Source organism: Centruroides vittatus, unplaced genomic scaffold, assembly GCF_030686945.1.
Source record: "Centruroides vittatus isolate TY-2023 unplaced genomic scaffold, ASM3068694v2 contig_882, whole genome shotgun sequence".
NCBI classification, from domain to species: Eukaryota; Metazoa; Arthropoda; class Arachnida; order Scorpiones; family Buthidae; genus Centruroides; species Centruroides vittatus.
The window spans coordinates 3,948,597-3,973,273 of NW_027122574.1; the positions used below are offsets into that span (position 1 = coordinate 3,948,597).

The 24,677-nt window shown below is 28.8% G+C and overlaps 1 protein-coding gene across 1 annotated transcript in view; it reads left to right on the plus strand.

Moving 5' to 3' along the window:
- The window catches only part of car (vacuolar protein sorting-associated protein 33A), a 47,809-nt gene that overhangs the window by 9,624 nt on the left and 13,508 nt on the right, over positions 1-24,677 (plus strand). Inside the window, exons 3-9 of the mRNA XM_067280271.1 lie at positions 3,857-3,984; positions 4,554-4,638; positions 11,752-11,856; positions 13,855-13,971; positions 15,285-15,459; positions 17,701-17,891; positions 21,941-22,031. Of these exons, the coding sequence (XP_067136372.1) occupies positions 3,857-3,984; positions 4,554-4,638; positions 11,752-11,856; positions 13,855-13,971; positions 15,285-15,459; positions 17,701-17,891; positions 21,941-22,031 (892 nt within the window). The remainder of the gene's footprint in view (positions 1-3,856; positions 3,985-4,553; positions 4,639-11,751; positions 11,857-13,854; positions 13,972-15,284; positions 15,460-17,700; positions 17,892-21,940; positions 22,032-24,677) is intronic.

Consider the following 24,677-nt stretch of genomic DNA (forward strand, 5'->3'; position numbering starts at 1 on the left):
ATAATAGGTTAGTGGCATTACATAATTCTATTAATAGTATCATATCATACGTTTTTGAGGGAAATAACATTTTGGTGTGCCGTGTTGAGTCGTGGGTGTGCCGCAAGTAGAAAAAAGGTTGCGGAACACTGATCTAGAACAACAAAGGGTTGACCAAAACAACCAAGTGCTCCTTGGCTAACTGGGTGGCATTTTCCAGAATTTGTTCTGCCAACACCAAAAAAGGCTGTGCCAACCTGGCATTGTGCTGTCTGCTGTAAAAAGTGTAACAACACAGGAAAGAAAAAACAGAAAGGACTATTGCAAAGAGTGTGATGTTGCATTGTGTGCAATACCTTGTTTCAAAGTGTATCATACGGAAATAAATGGTTCATTTTTATATATTTTGAATATGAATTTCTTGACTACATATATAGTAAATGTTTTGTTATTGACATTTTATACATCTACTTGCATTTTTATAATAAATCATCAAGCAATCAAAAAATAAATAAATAATAAGATAAAATAAATTCAACCAAAATTTTTGTAATAACTGACAAAATCTTGGTCACTGTCTTGCAAGTGGCCTAGCATACATCAACAGTTTCCTCAAAAAAGGCTGATTCTTAGAACAAAAATAATTTTTAATATTTTGCATTCATGATTTATTTTTAAATTCTACTAGGTAACTTGACAGTTTAATTAATGTTAACTCACTTAAAATTTTTTAAAAGCAGGCAAATTTATAAAACAAAAATTAATGAAATTACTAAAAAAATTTAAATAAATTTAAATTTATTTTATCTTTTGTGCAAAATAACACAAACAATTTCTATAGTTATGTCACAAAAGAAGAGAGTTGCAATAAATAAATAAAATTGTAATTGCTCAAAAAATGTAGGCAGAATTAAATAAATAACAATAATAAATAATTATAAAAACTAAATTAATATTAAATAAATTAATTAAGATTAAAAACAATAATTAAATTTTAAAATAATTAAAGCTCTGGCCTTTACGCCAAAACTGAAATTAAAAAGAAAATAAAATCAAATGAAAATTAAAACGTTTTTTAAAAACTGTTAAAAGTTTTGAAATATTCAAATTGTAAATCAAATTAATTTTTAAATTTACTTTATTTGTTTGTGGTGGTGACAGAGCATTTTGCTTTTAATATACATACAGATAAATATTATTAAAAATAATATAAAAACTAATTCTGTATGTGTGTAATTTGTATATAACCAAAGGTTATTATTCAAAAATCAAACTTAAAGAACAGTTGCTATGGGAAACAAATAGCCATCTCTCAACTCCAAGTGTTAGTCAAAAGTGAAGTCTTTTCATGTCTCCTATCCATATACAAAGACCTTCCTTCCGTTTTGGTAATTAACCCTTTCTTTGAATTCATGCAGAGTCCACAGAAGAAGTTAACGGGTGATCCTTTTGAGGAACGAATTGTAGACCCCACAGGCGACTCAGTGTGACCTACTTACATGCTGTTTCTTTATAAAGTGTTGGTTTCAGTTTCGGTTGGGATGGAACATTTTGCTTTTAATACAGATAATATTAAAAATATCACAATAGAAAACTATGATATGATTTTAATAGAAATGTATTGACTATAGCCCAAATTTACAGTGAAATATAATGATTTTAAAAAAGTAACTCCCCTGCAAAAGTGGTTTTCTTGCATTACACTGTGTGTTTGATAAAAGTAGTATTAACGTACAATTTTGTACATATTAATCAATGAAACCCATGAATCTAAATTCAATATTATGTAAATATCAATTATTAACAATAAAAAAATTTGCATTTTTTGAAAGCAACTTTCAAAAATAAAATGTGTTAAGGGATAACTGCATTGTTATATATTACTATTATTAAAGTATCACAATATAATAGACTCAATGGAACTTAATTTATTCCTGGAAAACTGTTGTTAAGGTGAGAAATTAACATTTTTCTGGAAGATACAGTTTGATATTATAAACTGAAATTATTTTTCTGGAAATATAATTTGAAGTATACAGTGTGTTTATAATTTAAGTTCTAAAATTTGAATATTAAACTCTGGAGATTAAGTGGAATTGAAAATGTAGGAGAAAAATATGCAAATTCCACTTTGTTAACAAGCTATTAGCTGTTAAATGTCTAAATTCTGTACATTCACATCTCAGTCATAACTGTGAAATAAAAATGTAATGCTAAATTTTTTATTTTGTGGTCTTTTCTGAGTGAATTTTGTCTGTGGTTTAGTTTAAATTTGGGAAGAAGTTTGATTCATCCATTTGTGATTTGAAATGCTGAATATTAGTATGTCATTCAATGTGTGTTATCTTGATTGTGATACATGTAACAGAAATATTTCAAGATGTTCCTGTTTAGTTCCTTTGGATGTTTCGTCATACAAGTTTCGTTTTATATAAAAAAAATGAAGAAGTTCAAATTTAAAATCTATGATTTGGTGAATATTTCAGACCCCACATTTTGGGGACAGCAAATGGAGTTAACCTTTGAATATAATAATATTTTTGATTATTAATGCACATGCTGACTATTTTTTTCTGAAATTCATTGTGGAACAAAAGTAATAATATAAAAATTAGATTATAGAAAATTGCTTTTATCTTTGAGAAAAGTTATCAAGATGAGGCAAAAATAGAAATTTTGATGTGGATACAAAGAAAGCAGAAAAAATTGTGCATGTGTAGTATTGAATTATGTAAAATTGAAACTGAAACTGAAGCTTCTGGTGCTAGGTAACAAAACTAAAATAATGACAGGAGGGTGGCATCTATTACTTTTTAGTTTAACCATTTATGCATAAAAATAACTTTGATTAAGGGATTACTGTGAGTTCTAAAAGAAGTGCATCTAATGATAGAGATAAGTGTAAAAAGATTGGAAAAATACTCATGTTTAGAAATATTCTTTGTTACACTTTCTATCAGTTTTTATGCTCTTCCCATAAGTGCCTCACACTATTATTTTTGGCTGCATAATACCAAGAATATTGAAAGCTGAAGAAAATTTATTTCTTTACTTTTTAGTGCATTTATGTAAATAAAAAGCATTTCTTTAAAATTTAAAAATATTTTTTATTCATTTTAATTCTCTGAACATAGTGAAGCTTTCCATCTGTCATAATTGTCTTTTCTATCACTACATTCCTGTGAAAGACAATAACATTGTACAGTATAACACTTCTAAAGAGAACTTTCTGAAAAAATTGTTTGAAAACTTTCAACAAATTGTGCTTTCTAACTTCTAATATTCCAAACACAGGGAACTAATGAATGCTACTCACAATGGTGAATACTCTGGTCTGCAAATATTTTTCTCAAGTAGTGTACTCAATCCAGAATAATAAAATTTTGGTCTATGTTTTGAAATATCAGACTAAAATGCTACTTGTTAGTAACATTTGAATGTTTTTCTGTTAATTTGAAATGGTGACATAATGGAGTCTAGGAAATTGTTGGGAGTACTTGAGATGGAACACAAATTTATATAGAATTTTATTTTCCATGGCACCTTGCTTACATGCAATCTGAATTTAAAAAAAAAAACTGTATAATAATTCAATTAACTTAAAGTGACAGACTGGTGCTGACACCTACAAGACCTAGAATCCATTTGGAATCTCAAAAGTTTTCATCAATACTTATATTCAAATATATAAGACCTATTCATTACCACTTGGTGGTTCCTATTGTTGGTCTGGTTAAATTTGTGATGGACAGGAAGAAGACCCTCCTATTTCCTACAGGGCAAAAAAGTTAGCTAAATATATAGTTATTACATTAATTAAATTAAGTATATTTTATTTACAATGAATATATTAAATTATATATTTTTAATTAAATAGGAACATGACGTGACTCAGATGTTTCAGTTACAACCCAAGAGAATCCCCGCTACGACTGCTCAGAATATTATTTTCCTCGTTCGACCAAAACTTCCTCTTATGGATATTGTTGCTGATTATGTACTTAAGTATGATTTATATTGTTTATAAATTAAAATTTAAAATATTTTATGAAATATAATTATATTTTAAATGCATATTTGAAAATTCTATTGCATTGATTAGAAATTTTAAGAATAAATTCTATTAAACAAACAGTTTTTTTGAACCAGTAGAATCTTAAAAATTTTAATAGTTTTAATCAATTTATTGACATCTTCTAATTTTGAACAAATTAAATTTCTATTAAATTGTGTAAGGTGAGCAAACAAGAAGTTTATTTGTGAAGATTAGGCTTTGTGATGCCTTATGAATGACTCATCAGTACATTTATTTAGAATTCAAAATGTCATCTTTGAGACTATAGCAAATGAATATTGTTTAAGATTTATAACTGTCTTGCAGTGTCTCTTAATCTACTTTTTGCAAGGAAAGTTTGATAACCTAATATTAACTATTTAAATTGAATTGAAAGATGTATAAAATTATTAGAATATAAGTATTTTTAGAATATAACTTTTAAGTTTTTTAATAATATAAATAAGTTATTTTAATCTTGATTTTTAAATTTTTAATATTAGAATTTTATTTATAATAGAGATGAAGAATCAAAGGCTTCTAAAAAAGAATTTCATATATTTTTTGTACCAAGAAAAAGTTTATTGTGTATTAGAAAACTTCAGGTAAATTTATACATTTATCAAGATTTGTAATTTTGATTTTCAGAATTTTTTAAAAATAAAATGAAATACTTATTAGGCTACAATTTTCAAATAGCAGACCTATAAATTCCCACTGGCATCCATTTGTTCTTTCTTGGGGCTGTTTCACACTATGACCGACTGGACCGACCGGTCCGACTCTAAGTCATGTTGCCATGGCAACGGCAGTCGGACGACCGATTGGTTGTTTCAGTAGGACAGATTTAAAAAGTTAAATATTTGTAATCGGGTCGGAGCAGTCGGTGAGCTACAGCCAATGAGAGCTTCGAAACTACAACCAATCATACTTTGGATTTATCCAAAGTTAGAAAATGGCGGAAGGTACAGTTTTGTCAGAAGCTTTAATAAACAAAGCCAGAAAATATCTGTGGCTTTATGATATTTGGCGAGCCGATTATAAACACAACATTAAAAAAAATAATTCTTGGACGAAGATTTCCAAGAAACTAAATGTTGAAGGTACATGATTGACTATAAAACATTCCAATGTTGCCAAATGTTGCCAAAGATATGGCCTGATGATAAATTGTAACATATTCAGAACTACGAACTATTTCTGGATACAAATGAAATATGTTTTAAAACAATTCGAAATGCACGATCGCTTTCCATGACGGCCATGTTTTCTGCTTAAATTGAAAAACTTACCATGATTGGCTACTGTTTTCATCTGTAACACGCATTCCAATTGGTCCTTACGAGTTGGCCACCGACATATAATCGTACTCAGTGTGAATGCTTTTACCACTAGTCGGTCCAATTATAGGATCGGTCGGTCGAGTCAGTTATAGTGTGAAACAGTCCTTAATCTTAAGAATAGAGTTAGACAGATGAAAGTTGAGATCAGTACGGAAAGTTAGTGCAGGAAGCCTCGATTAACTATATATGTACAGTACTTCCAGTCTGGACTAGAAGTCATGTGATTTCAATTCAAAACTTTCTTCAGAACAGAATTAGATAGATGATCAGCAAGCATGAGTCTTGTTATCAGGAAAAGTATGATGTACAGGGTCAAGACACTACTAACATCAAGAGCACATATTTTAAATTAAATAAATTAAAAATATGATTAAAAATTGCAGCTTGGTATTTGACAATGTCACAATAATTTTTTCTCATTTAATTAACATTTAAATAAATGATATTTATGATAAATGAAATTATATATACAGTGGAACCTCGCATAATGAGTAAAACAAATTGTAAAAATTTGACTCGCTTAACGAGCAATGTTTTGCATAAGGAGAGGGGAAGCCCTGGATTGTGCACATGCTCCATCAATCTGTGTTTAGCACTTGTTCTGCTAGCATCTTACTGTCACTTGTGATCATACATTTTTCCAAACTTGTGTTCACACATATTATGTATAAACATTGACAATCATAGCCTGTTATATAATAAACACGCCATCTCATACTAAATTTAATGACCAATTTTATGTTAAAAAATTTTAAAAATGTCTAAATTAAAAGTTAATTATTTATAATTATTAAATTTAATACGAGATGGCAGCATAACTGCCTACCTCTAGTCAGATTAGTTAATTTCTAATGTTTAATTATAGCCTTTACACAGCCCAAGAATTTGGCATATCGTTTGGCGTGTTCATCAGACATATTATCTGTGACTTGTTTGTTTTCTTCAAATTGAAATTGCATTCCAGGTTGATTCATTTCATGCTAGAAGAAAAGATGATGATTCATGCTTCTTAATAATGTATATTGTGTAATTTTTTTTGAATAAACGTTTTATATAAAATATTTGAGTATTTTTTTGACATGGAACACATTATCGTATTTTACATTAATTTCTATGGGAAAATCTGTTTCGCTTAACAAATATTTGTTAAGTGAGGTTCCACTGTATATCTTTATTTTTCATAGAATGTTTACTTTTAATGCTGTCATTCTTTTGTTTACTTAAGAAACTAAAATATAAAAATATGAGGAAACAATTACTTCTATTTGTATATTTTGGCTTCTTTATAATACATTGTATACTTTATATTATCTTCATTACTATATAAATTTCTGTCAGAATGAATATCTGACATTTCATTTCAAACAGTGTTCACTTAATCAAGATGAAGATATAAAAGTAGATGTAATGTTTTCGAATCTATATATATAAAAACGAATGTATGTCTGTCTGTCTGTCTGTCTGTCCTTCATGCATTACTACACCATTTATCCAATTGCCATGAAACTTTGGGAAGTTGTTTAATACATTCCCGTGAAGGTTTCTGGCATATGTGAAGACCACCATTTCCCCCTTTCAAAAATATATTTATATATGGATTAAGGCTTTTATGTCCAACAGATGGCACTAACTTTCGACGACCTAAGTTTGCTTTTCTGTGAGGCATTATGTTTTTCTGTGAGAATGGACTAAAGCAGATCATTTTCTATCTATCTATATAAATAAAATATAACGTTCGTTTGTTCCTACCGATTCTTTTGAAATTTTGACACCATGTCGCATTCGAATATGCACATGTTTTTATATAATATACATGTCGAAATTCCCCCCACTGGGGGGAGAGGGACAGGATTAAGGCTTACTGTGAAGAACTCAGCTTCTATTTATACTATTTTGCATGCGGTTTTTTGCGTTTGTAATTGCGTTTTAACCCTTTCCCGGCCAGGGTACCGATCTATCGTTACCCTAACTGTTTCGCAAAACGGCCAGGGTACCGATTCATCGTTACCCTGTTAAAAATCGATTTTTATAAAATTTATCGACAACAGATGTCAGTACTTGACGGTATCGTCTTGTTTATCGTCTGTTTCACATATTTTTGTCCAGGTGGTGTTTTGTCGATGTAAAAAATTTTAATTATCGATGTTTTTTCCTTAATTTTTCATTTCCTGATAATTTTTTATTTTATTTTGAGCATATTCATACAATAATATTACTATAATAAGTTCATTAATGCTATAATAAGTTTATTCGGCTATAATATGTTAATGCATCATAAATATTCAAGTTATGACCTTCAGTTCCGATATTTTATATATTTTTTTAATTTTTAATTTTTAATTATTTTTTAAATCTAAAATATCAGCAAATGTTACATCTATTGCTACTGGTAATCATATGTTTATTACGAAAATAAATAATCTTGTTTGATATAAAATGAATAAAGTATATTAGTTCATTATATTAGTTGAAAGCAGAATAAAGTTCAGATTTCAAACAAATGTTTGATATAATGTGCGATTATTTCACAATGAATAAACGTACATGCATAAATGTTATATCAAATTGTACAGAACAATATTGTACATCGTATTGGCTTAGTGACAATAAGAATGAAGTAACCAGACAATGTTAATTTTGACAAATAGTAACAAATTTTCAAGTCTGAATGTCAGTTATCATATATATATATTTTTTTCTCATAAATTTTTCAAACAAACATTATCGAAATGTGTCGTATTTAAAACTAACTATATTGATAAATATATGTGATTTTTTTCATATGAATAAAATAATAATTTAATTTTTAGTGAATTTTTAAAATAATATTGCCTGATTCACCTATTTTGACCTTGGCCGTTTTACAAAATAAGGGGGCGTGGCAAACGGCAGGCTAAGGGTTAATAGGTTACGTCAACAGGATATACACTAAAAAGGGATTTTTCGATATTTTCCAGCGGGGAAAGGGACAGGATTAAGGCTTACTGTGAAGAACTCGGCTTCTATTTATACTATTTTGCATGCGGTTTTGATTGCATTTTAATAGGTACGTCAACAGAATGTACACTAAGAAGGGATTTTTTGAAATTTCCCCCACGGGGGAAGTGTTATACATTTATAATAGATACATTTTAAGCCACAACAATGCGTGGCCGGGTTAGCTAGTTTTTCTATAATAATAAATATAACATAATAGCTTCAAACATTAACATTTTATATATTAGTTGTCTGTGGATAATAACATCTAAAATGCTTTCAATTGGTGTATGAATAGATTTTGATTTACACAGTATTTGAATTTCAAGATTTCAAGATTAACACAGTTGGGAAAAATGAAACAAAATTTCGTCTTATATAATTCAATTTCAGTTTAACAGGATGTTCTATTTTTATTATTAAATTTAAAAATGAAGTAGTTTGTTTCATTAATAAAAGTATTGTTTAAGCTTCTGCTTACTGTTACAATATTACAATCATATTGTTGCTACTTTCAACTTACATACATGAATATACTGACACTTTCAAACAAAATCTAATAGCCAAGTCATAAAGATTCAAATGATACAAAAGCTGCATATTGCAAAAAATAACAAAATAAATTATTCACCAAATAGTGAGGCACTCCTCTGTAGACAACTACATACCAACTCCTCCACACAATTGCAGCACACTGGCATGCAAATAGTTTGCAGGCTTTTGGTCGGCTCTTCATCCAATCTAGTTGCCCACAAGGATAAAGCAAGCTGAATCTAAAAAGAAAAAAAAACATGCACAAGATAAACATGTTCTGTAGCAAAATAAATGCACATCAAATTCAACATGCAGTTGGAAAACACCTGGTACAGACAACATCCACAGTTTCTGATACAAAACTTTATATATCTACCAGGATCTAGCCAAGCTTTTTATGCAGAAACCCAAGCATAAACACACATGAAACCCAAAACTACAACACTCTAAATTCTACACAATACATTGTAAAGTACTAATCGAACCGGAACGACTAAAGAACTATTGCAAGATGATCGCTAACTTACCAACCGTCAACCCAATGGGTACTTTACACGGGTTTGCGTGAAAAAAATTTATGCCATGCCTGGACCTTCGCGTGCTCCGGAAATTATAACTATAAATAGTCAACCAGTAATAAAGAACAAATCAAGTTTTAATGTGAACTAATAAGACTGTACAGATTAGTAAATTCTAAAACAATTTATTTCACAAAGGACACTTATTTTGAACCGACAAAACAAGATAACTTATTCTATCTACTAGAATACTATCTAGAACTAATCTCCTGGGACTTCCGACAAAATCAAAATTCAATTTATAACTATGTACAATTCAACCTTAGAATCTATGATTATTCGTCACCTCAATTACGAGAATCTTCTATCCAATTCCTTTGAATCGCAAAACTTTTCTATCCTTTTTCCCAATTTGGAAATCACCTGCTTGAACCTCGCTTTCGACTTCCTTGGTAGCACACCTCGCTCTTGATCAATTGGAAGCTCACCTCAATCGTTGTCTCGGATCTTGTTCTTTTTATACGTCATGAGGTGACGTTACAAACGTTCTTTGGAACCACTCCCTCATTTACATACTTAGACACTAACAGTGATTAACATCTTTGTCTGGTCAGCATTAATCTGACAAAATCTACTAACGACTTTTACATTACTTTTTCTCAGTTAAATGTTACATATTTGAGATGTCACTTTTAAGTCATTTAGTGAGTTCTGATTCTAGTGTGTGTGGGGTCTCTCCCCCCCCCCCCGTTTGTGTTGGAACTTCGAAGTTTGAACTTCCGAGTACGAGCACGCAATAGCGCGTTAGTTTTATCCTATGGCGCTTTGTCAGTTCAGTGAGTTGGTTCTTGTTTCTTCTTTCTTTTTGTCTTATTTGTTACAGAGGGTGAGTGGGGAACTTTTGCCCTTACTAAACATAAAATAAAATACAGTTCAGACTCAGTTCCTTACAACATGTAGGATTTATGGTGTTATGATGAATCATGCACCATCATATAGAACAACATAACATTCTATCAAAGGAATAAAAAAGCTCTTATAGAAACCATATAGGATGCAAAGAATATTTATTCAGACATGGTTATTCTACAACAAGCATACAAACAACACAGAGTCTTACATGTAGCATACATAGGTTACAGGAGTTCATTTGACAAAATCCACATTCATGGTTATTGCAAAAATTACATCAACACAAAATACAACCAAGACTCATAACATTTCTAGAAAACACAATGCAATACTGGAGAACAACACTACTCCTCAGACTTCATGATACATTCATTCAAAGAAACAAAATACACATAAGACAAGGCATTTTTCAGCGAGATTCAGTAAATCATAGTTTTGTTAGCCTTGAGCCCACTGTCCAATAGGTTAAACAACATTAAATAAGTATACAATGTTAAACATAACATAACAACAACACACTATATATCTCAACTCTTGTACATGGACAACATAAAACTCTACATGTCCACATAAGCACAGATAAATCACCTATTAGAATTTACATAACACTATTCTACTACATTCAAAAGGAGTTTGGCTTAGACAAATGCAGAACACTTAACATAGAAAACGGAATCACAAAGAAAAATGATTTTGTACTCTGAAATGGAGATCTCATTGAATCCATGGATGAGGGCCAAGGCTACAGATAGTTAGGATACTAACAGACTAAACTCACAGAACACACACAGATAAAACAAGTAATAGCCAAAGAATACAATGTTAGATGAAACTCTATACTAACAACAAGATGAATGCAAAATGCATATTTAAAGCAATAAACATGCATGTCATCTCAGTACAGATGCATTCATTTGGAGTTATGCATTGGATATATAGACAACTATACCAACTCCAACTCTCAATTGTCTGTAGAAAGGCTTTCTTCCTTGTAAAGAGGAAAGATGAGGCCACAGATTTTGCAAATCCTCACTACAAATATAGATATTGTAAGAATTTTTCTTCTAAAAACAAGAATTACACAAAGCTGTAATTTTTGCAAACAAAAACAGTATACCATTAAATTTTACAGTGCTGATCTGGATTTTATGTGAAATGCTCAGACGGCATCAGGCAGTCTTGGATGCAGGAGCTCCAAGAGAGGCATCCTAATGATCTTGGCTAGGATTATGTTGATAGAACTGCATCAAACTGCTGACTAGCTTGCGATGCCTCTTTGGGGAGGGTTTATAATTGTTATACAAAACACTATAGAAAGCATATTTTAAAAGAGGAAACTTACAGATGAAATTTGTAGGAAATGCCACATCATGCATAACTGAATACATTCTTTATACATTTATTTGTAATAATGATTATAAAATCTATTTTATAGGAAAGAGGAGTTTATGGAACTTTCATTAATGTGGATGAATTCAGTTTGGAGTTATTTCCAGTAGATAGCGATGTCCTATCTATGGAAATAGGAACAACATTTAAGGTATGATCTATTATATAAGTACATTAATATTTACATACATTAGGAAATTTTTCATAATCTTAGTGTGATTTATTATATTACATGCTAAATTTTGGTAAATATGAATATAAAAAAATGATTAAATTTTCTAGTCTTAATCATTCTAAACTAAAATGTAAACTAATGAATTTAATAATAGTATTTATGTAAGGACGATTTTAGAAGATTTATATTAAATTGAACAAAAACATTAATAAATTAAGAGTTTGAAACTAAACTTTATAATGGATTTGTTGTTTGAAACTTTCATAATAAAGTTGTTAACGTTATTTTTTTCAATTTAGTTTTTTCCCCAGAAAATATAGATACACATCATATTAGAAGAATCTTTTCAACAGAAATTATCTTTGGATTTAATCAAAACAAACATCTTTGCAAGTAACTTCACTAGAAGTTTTCTCCATTTGTAAGGAAAAATATAAGCAAAAATTTTATACACAGTATATTTTGGTGATTAAAACAACATTCAAATCCTGAAAAACAATTTCAAAACTAGTGTTTATCTTATAAACCAAATACAAAAATGATTACTTCAAAATTCCATACAAAATACCAGTTTAGATTTCAGATCATATCACAGATAAAAGAAACTGCATGTAAGTCTTGAGAGGACTGTTCATGTCAGTGATCACTTAGGGGCTGTGATGCCTTACACTACTTTCTAACAGTGCATTATGCATTTTACTATGTCAGTCTGTTGATATATTATAAAATTGATTGCTGTCTACTGACTAAAAGTTCATCACAAATGGTTTAATAATTTGAGGTTGTTTTATACAATGGATGTGAGCTAAAATCATGAAATTTATACTGAATTTGGTTCTCACTTTATTCAAAGGTTTTCTCATCCACTGATATTTATGATACTTTAATAATATCTATCCAATAAAAACAGAATATAACTGACTTTACATTTTGTATGCAAATCAGGTTGAATAGAGAATATTCTTAAAAATTTATCATGTCATAATACTAACTTCTTGATGTTCTTTAATAACTAGTACTACTGTACAATATTTTTTGTAAAACAAGTTCAAAGATAAGTCACTAATTTCTTATATTCATGGAACTGGATATATATACCAGTAACTACAAGATATCAAAACAAGAAATAAAAATGTTATGAATAGATAGATAAGATCAGTCTTCAAATCAATTCTACAATGAAGTCATATTTACAAAATATTAAAATCAATTTAATATTTAATAATGAGATTAACATCTAAGTGAAATAGTAATGCACTTGATTTTTAAATCAAGTTATATAATTTCATCAAATTGGTTAGAACAGCACAGTTTTGAGTATATCAGAATATTTGAAAAGTGTCTCCAAGATCAAAGTGTGTTGATTAATTTCATTCTCTATTCAAAGAATAGAGGATGAAATTCCAGTTAATTGCAGAGTAGTTTTTCTTGTAGAGAATATCACATTATAGCTATAAGATTGAGGGTGAAAATTTCAATATGGGTACATACTGATTTCTGATGAACATTTCATCTTTCTATTGGATTATTTTTCCATAATCTAGTCTCTTATTTGTCACTGTTATTATTTGTTCTCTCATTTGAAGACAGAATGTTCTGAAGATACAGGGTTAAAATAAAACAGAATTAATATAATTTAGCATAATTTAATAGATGGCTTCTGTTATGAAAAAAATAGAAAAACCTGTGTACTAATAGAATGAATGCATCAACAGTAATGGATGTTTAATGGAGAAAAGTTGTGTCTAAATTATCAAATAATACTTTGTTTACATAAGGCTGACTGAAACTAGTTTTATCACAATATATACAATTCAGTTATCCTCAATTTTTAAGTTACTTAAGTGAGATATAATTTGATGAAACATTTTATTATTTCTTAAGTTGATAATTTGTATGTAATAACTTTTTTATATATCATTATAAAGTACTTTAAAAAAAATTAAAATGTAATATTTATTAAACTGATTTCAGGAATGCTACATCGAAGAAGATATGACAACAATGTATTATGTAGCCAAGTCTCTAATGAAATTACAAGCTTTATTTGGTGTAATTCCAAATATTTTTGGAAAGGGTAAATGTGCTAAGGTAAGACAGATTACTATTATCTTTAAAAATTGGTGTTCTGTGATTTATTTTATTAGTCTATTAATTAAATTAAAGTTTGACTATCAATATGTGATTATTGAGAGCTTTTGTTCCACTTATTTAATGAGGCAAATTGCTATTTTATATTAGATTTTTCTTTGTAGCAAATATCAAAGCAGTACATTTTACATTAAAACACATTAATGAGCATTTATATTTAATACAAGAAAATATGTCTAGCACTGCCTGGGCAAAAAGTAATAGAGACAAACACTAAAATAAAAACAATACTAAAAATATGGTTATTTTAGTCCATTGTTATATTAATCATAAAGTGTCAAGGAGATGAAATAAGAGGGGGGATTGGGTGTCCATATATTATGATAGCCTGTATTTTAAGCAGTCTAATGGGGAAGTAAGTATGAAAAATTTAATTTAGATCAGTCAAAGAGTTTAGGAATTAATAGAAAGATGAAATCAGGGAGTGGGTGTCAAAGTTCTATGGTTGCCTGTATTTTCTACAGAATCTTAAATTTTCTACAGTAACTATAAAATTTGTGAAGATCAATCAAACAGTTTAAACAATGAATGGACTGTCAGCTTGTTTAATAATGTTCATCTTTATAGTAATTTATATACAAGGGTTTGCAAAAGTAGGTATACAGTTATGGAAAAAAAGTAAAAACATACAGGGAGAAAACAGGAAGAAAAAGCATTTATTTTTACGTACAAATTAAATCACAAATAAGTAATACAAACTAATAAAAGATAAAACTAATAATAATGAACACCAAACATTTATATTTCTCAGATTCTCAACTCTATACCTACTTTTGCACCCCCTGTATATAAGTATTGAGACAAATACAAAGGAAATATATAAGCTTATTGCTAGCAGAACTGTTAGTAAATTTGTTGTCATAATAAGTTAAAAAACTTCTAAAGATAATGTTTGGGGTAAAAGTAAGGTATTATTATAATCTCAAAAACATTTTTGAAATTTTCTCTTTAACAATATCTCACTTAATATTTAGACATGGTTGCTTTACAAAAAGAAGAAAAAAGAATAAAAACTAAGATTTATTGAGAACCATAATTCTGTTTGTCAAATTTTCAACAGAATAAATACAAGGATATGTGCAGACTTGCATAATAGTTAATCAAATAGTTTTGATTCTGAATTTTCAGGGCAATATTTTAAAAGTTCTATCACATATAATCTAGTATTCTTATTAACAGTTAAGATGGACTTTTCAAACATTTTGCATGAATAACTTTTTTTCACTTATAAAATTAAGTTAAATTTTTTTCAGCATGTATTTGATTTGATGATGAGAATGAGACGGGAGCAAGCTGGGAACGAACCTCAAATCACTTCTCAAATTCATAATTTATTGTTGTTGGATAGATCTGTTGATTTGTTGTCACCTCTAGCAACCCAATTAACATACGAAGGTCTTTTGGATGAAATATTTGGAATACAAAATAGTAAGTAAAATTTATAATTTCATAATTTAAGTATTAGTTTTTTTGTCACTGTATCATTATTTATGCATTTTCTTAACCTAAGATCAAAATGTTACATAGATACCTTTTTTAAAAAATAGCAAATTGCATTTTTACACACACACTTTAATTTCCATTGCATATCATACATAAAATCCAGAGAGTTATAATCATTGTAATTATGATGATAATCTGACTTAATGGTGCAAGATTGCCAAAGACATTCATTGGAGTGTAAAGAATAGATCATTCAGTAAGCTTACTGAAAATTGACATTACACTTGAATGACAGAAACAAATTACATTGTATAAATTGATTAAAAACACATTTGACATCATAAACATATTGCTCGTTACAGGTATCTCAACTCCAACTCAAGATAAACTTATTAATATGAAACTTAAATTTTATCTTATGTATTGGACACTACAACATATTTTACAATATGTTGATACATAGTGTATTCAAATTATGTATGAATGATAAGGATACCATTAAAGCATTGTAAACAAAATGTTTCAAATACAAGGGTGGTTCAACTTTTGTCCAGAATTTTGTTCATGGCAATAGAACTGTACGTGTTGCAAAGTCCCAGTTTATGTTTTATTCTCTAGATTCTCCCTCTCCATATGCTGACATTTTGTCAATGATGTCTGCAGAATAGTCTGTTGGCTAATGTCAGAGTGAGCCACTGCGTGATGAACTCATTGAAGTCAGAGAGACTACAGTATTTAGATGAATTTCCTGTCTCCCAAAGCTTTCTTCAAATGGCTAAACAGTGATAATTATACAGTAGACTGATCTGGACTATAGGCAGAGAGATCCAGAATTTTCCAACTAAGTCTAAAGATAGCTTCTATTATGTGCAGAGCTGTGCTCCAACACCAGCCAAAAGACTTACTCTATAGGCATAGCATCATTTTTAAAATGACAGAGTGTTGGCATATGGAGGGGCATACCTGGAGAAAGAAACCTAAATTGGGACTACATAACACATACAGTTCCGTTATGATTACTGAAATTCCAGACAGAAATTGAACCACTTGAAAAGCAAATACTAACACTCAATTTACTATAGAAAGAATAATTCCCCCACTTGAGATTCTATATAACTTCATGATTATATTCTAAAACAATGGTGCCCAAACTATCGCCCCAGCCTGGAGCACAACATTAATTTGGTCTGTGAACATATTTGACACATCACTTATAAATGATAGAATAGGTCTACTTTTACTACATATGGAGTGTACAAAATATTTGTGACTGGCCTACCTAAATTTATGTGCAATTTGGCCCAACAATTGAATTGAAAAGTTTGGTTCTAAAACTTAAGTTTTTCATGATTATGTTTAGTAATTATTTTTAAAGATTGATAGCTGAGTGGTTAAGATAGCCTTTGGAGACCCAGGATTGAATCTGGACATGTCAGAAAACTCCAGGAATTTTTCAGGAAGTGATCCATCCAGATGTGTTGGGTTCCATTCCTCATTCCAACTTTTTCATTGTGGGTTCGGCCAAACCTACAATGGACTTGCTAAAAAAATGCCCTCTTAATGCCCACAGTGCAGAAAGAGTTAAAAAGAAAATATTAAAGATTATCTTGTAGTCATAATAGATAATCTTTAATATTTTCTTACAGTATAAATCCAAAAAAATGTCCATTGAAAAGTTTATCATCATTCAATTTAGATTGTATTAACAAAGAACAATCAAATATTGACTTATTAAAGATCTGTTTTGAACAAACCTAAAGTTTATTCAAAAAGGGTTTTTATGATTATCAACAAGATAAGTAAATATTAAAATCTATAGGAAATGTGCCTATAATTCATTTTGTATTAAACATTGTACCAAGAGTATGCAAATTGAAGTAAACTATTTTCATATCTGATTAAGTATGGCATTAAACAATGGCAAATTTTTAATGACAATCTTTATATTTTTTCATATTTTTTCTTTCTCTTCAATAATTTTAAAAACTTTTTAAAAGATTAATTTACAATTAATCCTTGAAAAAATCTTTAAAACTGCTTTTTTCAATCAAAGTGAAAATGATTAAAGAGCAGTATGTTAATTTAACTGTAAATTATTTTATGGTAATTAATGTTTAAATTGTTTTTATATAAATTTAGGAGTTATTTTACTGAAAATGTTTCAGTTATTTAAGAATTTAAAAGTTTTATTTAAATATTTAATTATATTACCTTTAAAACATTCAGATACAATCAAAGTACCACCAGAAAAATTTGCTTCTTCAAGTGAGAAAGGCACACAAGAAATTCCCACAGAAAGAAAACAGTTTCTGTTAAATTCTACAGAAGAGCTCTACGCTGAATTGCGAGATAAAAATTTTCATGCCGTTGGTCCAACACTTAGTAAAAAGGCCAAAATATTATCTTCTCAGTTTGATGTAAGTACAATATAAACTTACTATTATTTTCAGCTGGCATTCATGCCAGGTGCAAATGCAGATATTTAATGATTTTTAAATAATAGCAACATAATAATTGAATAAGCATAACATCAAAGTCTTATATTCTTAGACAGTCAAGTGTATAAATTAAATAATAGAACAGAAATTAATGTAATTATAACTAAGGGTTGTATTTGTATGTATAATCATGTTTTTTTTCTTAAATGCTATGATGTTGAAATCTCAATGTAAGCACAATTTGGGTCCAAGTAGATCAAATTAAGGTTGTCCAATAATGCATATTTTATTTTACCATATATTACTGCATTATTACCACATACTTTGCAAATTTGACAATTTTCAGAACTAAGTAAGTGTTTTATAAACTACTTGCTTGCTATAAACACTTAAATTAACACTTAAATTACACTTAACACTTAAATAACACTTAAATTACTTTATAAACATAGCTTGCTTGTATGATTGAAAAGGCTTTTTCTTTTTTTTTAATGAATGCTATAGTCTATTTCTGCTTCCTGTGTAGTGAACCTTCTTTTGTGCATTTAAAGTTAATGTGAAAAATATCATTCTGCCATTCAATTACAGATGAGTGTACAGAATGTTTTAAATTTGAGCCATTTAACTCATATTCTATAAAGTTCTACAAACAAACACATTTTGTGTTGCCATGGAAATCTCTCATTCCTCAGATTGTCAAAATCCTTTAAATTACTTGGATTAGAATCATTGTAAGTGTTTATATTTGTTAATTTAATAATGTTAAAATTAAATACTGTGTTTCAAAAAGATGTGTAATGTTTAATTAAATATAGGGAGATAATTTTTTGTGAGTAAAGTAGTCAAACTTCCATGTATTGAACATGTGCAGGAAATATTCTGTTACATTGAATTTAGTTCAACCTACAATATGGGTAAAACAGCAAAAACTAATGCTGAATTTCTAAGAAAGTATGTACAGGAGCTCATAAAACAGATGAAAAAATTCTTTATTGTAATGTATGCCATAAATCATTTCTTGCTAAAAAAAAAAAACAGTCAGCTCTAGTTGCACTAAAACTAACATTAAAAGAATTCATGATTTCAGTTGGAAACAAAAATATTACTATCAACTTCAACACAAAATCTGTAGTTATTAAATAACTTACTAAGAGCATTTACTCATTTCTTGTCATTTGTACAGAGCTATAATCAAAAATATATGATTTCTTTACACCAGTGGAATACTATAGAATAAGAGAAACTAGGTTAACCCAGTTATCTTCACAACTTGTAAATAATTGTGTACATAGAAATAAATTCAATAATGATCGATTATCTAATCAATCATTATTGAATTTATTTCTATGTACACAATTATTTAAAATTTTATTATTAAAATTTTATAACTTTCTATGCTAGAAAAAAATTATAAAATTTTATTGAACATACAATTTTATTTGTAATCACCCTGCCTATGTGAAACAATTTACTAAAACATATTTTGTGGTTCATAATTTTCAAATCCTTTGAATTATCTATTGTTGCATATTTAGCCCTCTCACCTAAAAAGTGTGATGTAATAGATATTAAGATTTACTCACAAACAAAGTAAAATACTATGAATTTCAATCTACAAATTTAGTGTATATTAGTGAAACTTTTAACATGCATAATGCATATTTCAGGAATTTTAATAGGCATATATTAGTCTATATGTTGTGATTTTAAATGTATATAAATTCTGTCTTTAATTACAGTTATAACATGTTAAATGAATGGGAAATAAAAATTGTGAAATCTGGCCCATTAGGTCACCAGACCTTGCTTCCATGTATTTTGAGGTCTATGGGAACATTTTGAGCATTTGCTGTAAGAGAAACTGTAATATTGTATGTAAAACATCACTTTTATTAAAACTTTATTTAAACCTTTTCCACATACAGTAACCTTTTGGACACCATTTATTATCATGTTATATTCTGAGCAAACGATACGAAGAATACACTGAGTTCAGCGTTATATACACATTTGCTTGTCACAAGTACTTTCGACGAACCTTATTGTCGTTGGGCAAGTACATAAATTTGCCGAAAAAACTTTAAATAGAACTAATCGATATAGAATAGAACGCATAAAGTTTTGCCAAAGCTGTTAAGAACACAAAACAAAAGTTCAAAAACGTTCGAAAGCCGATCGAGCATCTAGCTCTGTGACTAGCGAAGTTGCGCATGCGCAGACCCAAGCTCACGCTGCATGTATATTAGACAACGCTAAAACGTGCTCAATCGCTTGTACAGTGTGACCCATACATTGGGCAAATCGAGAGTAGGAGTGTTGCATGCGTCCAAAGTGGTGGTAAGTGTATTCTTCGTATCGTTTATACAGTATTTGGTGTGAAAATTATCATAGTGATATTCTGAGCATCTGTAAAATATATATCATCATGTCATAATCTAAAGAGATAAAATTTTTGAACATATCCCTATGTATTTTGTAACTATTTTACCAATCCTTAATTAATAGTCAAATTCTTTCCAACTGTTAGTTATTTGTAAACTACTTATAACAATCACCTGTGTGCAGGTAGAAATAGATGGCAATCCATATTGAGTTCTCATATGACTTTAGAAGTACAATTTGACATGTGGCAGAAGCTTAATTTTTTTGTTTACACAAATATGTTGATAAATATTCATATCTGTTACATCTTGCTTAATTTTTTACTACTAAAACCATATAAATATACAAATTTAAGTGTGTTTGTTTTTGCAACTTGAACACAAACTATATGGTGTATTTTCTCGGACACATGGCAGATTTCATCACTAATTTTTCTTCAGTCAACTGAAGAAAAATTAGTGATGAAATTTGCCATGTTTCCGAGAAAATACACCATATAGTTTGTGTTCAAGTTGCAGAATAAGCACCGGCACGGTTTCATAAATACTACTGTGTTTGTTTTTGATTTAAAGTTTATTTAAATAATTGAGAAGTTATAATAATCTTTTCTTATGTTGAAAGCATTGTAAATGGCAGTGTTCAGTATATTGGGCTGCAATTTTTAAAAATTGTAGACCTATAAATTCCCACTGTCTGTCTGCCTTTCCTTAATCTCAAGGACAGAGTTAGATAGATAAAAGTTGAGACCAGATGTGGAAACCTTAGGGACAGGATGCCCCGATTAACTATATAAGAACCTTCAATGCAAATCAGAAATCACTTTATCACAATTCAAAAGTTTTCTCCTGAAACGAGTTAGTAATAGAGTTGTGCCAGTCATTTATCTAATGGAAAAGTATGATGTGCAGGAGCAAGACACTACTAATTTGAGGTGGAGAGCATATATTTTAAATTAAAAATATGATTAAAAATTGTGGCCCAGCATTGTGATGATATCACAATAAATAATTGCTTGTTTATCTATAAATTGATCTGTAAAGAATCCAAACCAAGATCTGCATCGGATGCACTTGGATCAAGTGTTTATGTACTATATACAGTACGTATAGGCACTTGATCTGAGTCAACACGGATATAATAGTTTTATAAAGGTGAGCCTCCGGTGAAAAGTGCAAATATTTATTGCACAAAATTGTATAAGATTGTTTAACAAAATAAAATAGTTTCAAATTTCCAATAATATTTATTAATTGTAATATTTCTTTTTACATTTTTATGGATTAATTTGAAAATTCAATAGATACTTAAAAAATTAACTCAAATTCTATGACGACACTCTAAATGCATTGTTTCTAAATCTATTAATATAACTTTACACATATGCAAGCATGTAGCATTTGCACACACTAAATTTTATATATTTGTTGAGTGATATTGCAGTTATCAACTTCATATTTTATCAAAATTTCAAAGAAAAATAACTATTGCATTCAGAAAATAATTATAAGTTATATATCAAAGAAGCCTCCAATTAAATTTATTTTCCATAATATAATTTTGTAAGTTAATACTTTAAAATATAAATTTTAATAATTGATATTTCTATAAATACATAATTTTTTTACAAATTTTATTCTTAATTATAGGAAAGGCGTGGTGTAAAAACCTTGGATGAAATCAAACAGTTTGTTAACAAGTTACCTCACATGCAGGCAGCTAAAAAATCTCTAGCCACACGTAAGAATTTTAATAATATAAAATTATTAAAATAAAAATGTACTAAATTTTATTTTTTTTTCCTGTAAATTTCACTATAAGATTAATTTTGGCAAGTAAAATTTAAAGGGGAGGGAGAAGAAAAATGGCATTTTAATTGGAGATGAACAAATACACTTAAGTATTGTATATAAAAGAAAGCTCAAACTGTTACAAAAGACAAAATATAAAGATCTATTGTGGGAATGGCAAGTGTGCCCAAAGTACTACATCAAGAGAAATTATCTGGCATGCAAAATATCATAAGATTTTGTTTATTTTTTACTGTTAAAATTCAATTTATCTTAATTTCAGTTTCTTATTATGGTTCTGTATGTTGTTACATAAGTCATCATCCTTTTATCAATCAGCTTCTTTACATTTATTCTAATTAAAGCATATTTGTGTAATTTCTTGTTATTTAAAACTGTGGCATGCATAAACATTTCCAAAGATAACTATGGTTATTATATGACACGTGGACTCAAAAAATTCACCATCCCTGATCTCTATTAGGACATTTTCAGCCTACCGTTTGACCAGTATTGGCTAACTACATCCAACTCCTCACTTTAGTTGGATGTAGTGGGACAAAAACATTTGTAATAAATCCTTATTTCTGCTTTTCTTGACAATTTGTGTTTTTTCTTTTTATTCAAATATAGTGCCAAGTTTTATAAATTTCTCCCACACTTAACTATATTAGAGAATTAGAAAGAATGTGTTTTCATTTCTAATAATACCAAATCTAGATTGCCATACAAAATATGAGATTTTAGGTTTAAAAAATTGAATATTTGAAGTTTTTGATCTTGTTGGAACCAGAGTTTAGAGAACATTGTTAGATTCAACAAAATTGACATTTATAAAATGTCAATATATATTGAAAGGTATTAGTTCTTGTTTTGTGGCATATTAAATAATAAATGAGCAGTTATTTATTGTGATATTGTCACAATGCCAGGCTGCAATTTTTAATCATATTTTTAATTTATTTAATTTAAAATATATGCTCTTCACCTCAAACTAGTAGTGGCCTGCCCCTGTACATTATACGTTTCCTTTAACAATTAAGTTGTGCTGTTCATCTATCTAAAAACTTTCAGGGGAAAATTTTTGAATTGAAATAACACGACTTCTGGTTTGCATCAGAAGTTCATATACAGGTATACCTATCAATGTAATCCATTACATTGATCTATAGTATGCAGGTATATTATTTTTTATCAGTTTTTTATTAATGGCCACACTGACATTTTTCAAGGCATTTGGTATCAGTGATTGACCTTGTTACTCATTGATCATTATGAGCTAATCTGGCTTATGGTTCAGCTGGCTGGAAGGACAAGGAATAGAAAAGAGTCCTGATATGTAAGATTTGTAGAAAAGTTGATAGTTTTGATGACTGGATAGCTATACAATGAGACACTCTGTTACCACACTGAATATTTTAGATTCAAGTGAATTATACATTATTTTATGTTAAACAAAACTGGTTGTATATAAGAAAAATTAATTTTTAAGTTATACAGTAGAGAGTCGAAAATTGGAATCAATTGGGGACTGGGGTTGTTCAGATTAGTGATTTGTTCCGATTACCGATTATGTACAAAAAAATATATTAACCTGTCCGATGTTCATATTTTTCTCCGTTGCGTGTCGCTTCGTGTTGAATTTTTGTCGATTTTAAGCCTAACTAAAATTTTTATAATAATAATCGAGGCTATCGTATTGTTAAAAATTATTTCTTCATTTTGTACAAACAAAATAAATATATTGAAGAATATAACAATATGAAAATTATACTTTAGAAGTAAATCTAGTATCAAAAACGTTCGATTCAGCACGACACAGTCCACTGAAAATCATTCCGATTACTGGGGTTCCGATTAACGACTCTCTACTGTATCTTTCTTTGTAACATCACATGTTTGCATAGTTCTTCCTGGAAGTTTTTGAATTTTAATTGTGATCAAATGTTTAAATATTGTTCTGTTCTGCATTCTGTGTAAGATACTTGACACTGTTTATTACAAACAGATGAAACATTCATATTAAATATATTCAATCCTTTGCTGGTTTTGAGTGTTTTTAAATAAAACATTACATTATGATTTAACTAATTTATCCTAAGTAGAACTCTAATTATCCTACGTAACATGGATCATCAGTATCATGGATAACTGAAAACTTGAATATGTACTGTACAGCTATAACCATATTAGGATTAAAAATTACATTTTGTATCATATCACTTTTAAGCTTCTTTTTATACAATACATAATTTAATCATGAATAAGAACAATAACTTTTACATCATTTATTATACAGCTAATGCATATAATAGGTTTAAGAATAAAAATGTGTATTATGGCAGTTATGTTTTAATATGAATGGTTTATCTCATATTGAAGTACATCAATAAAAAGTAACAACATGTATTATAAAATGATTTGTTTATCGTTTTAACTTTCTTTTATGAATTTAAGTGTAAGAAAAGTAGTGTCACTTACAGATTTACCTCAAATAATCAATGTTCTGCTGTATTGAAAATTTTCATAGTATTTTTTGCAATTAAGTTATTGTTAAACAATTTTATAATCATTATAAATATTTATATTGATTTAA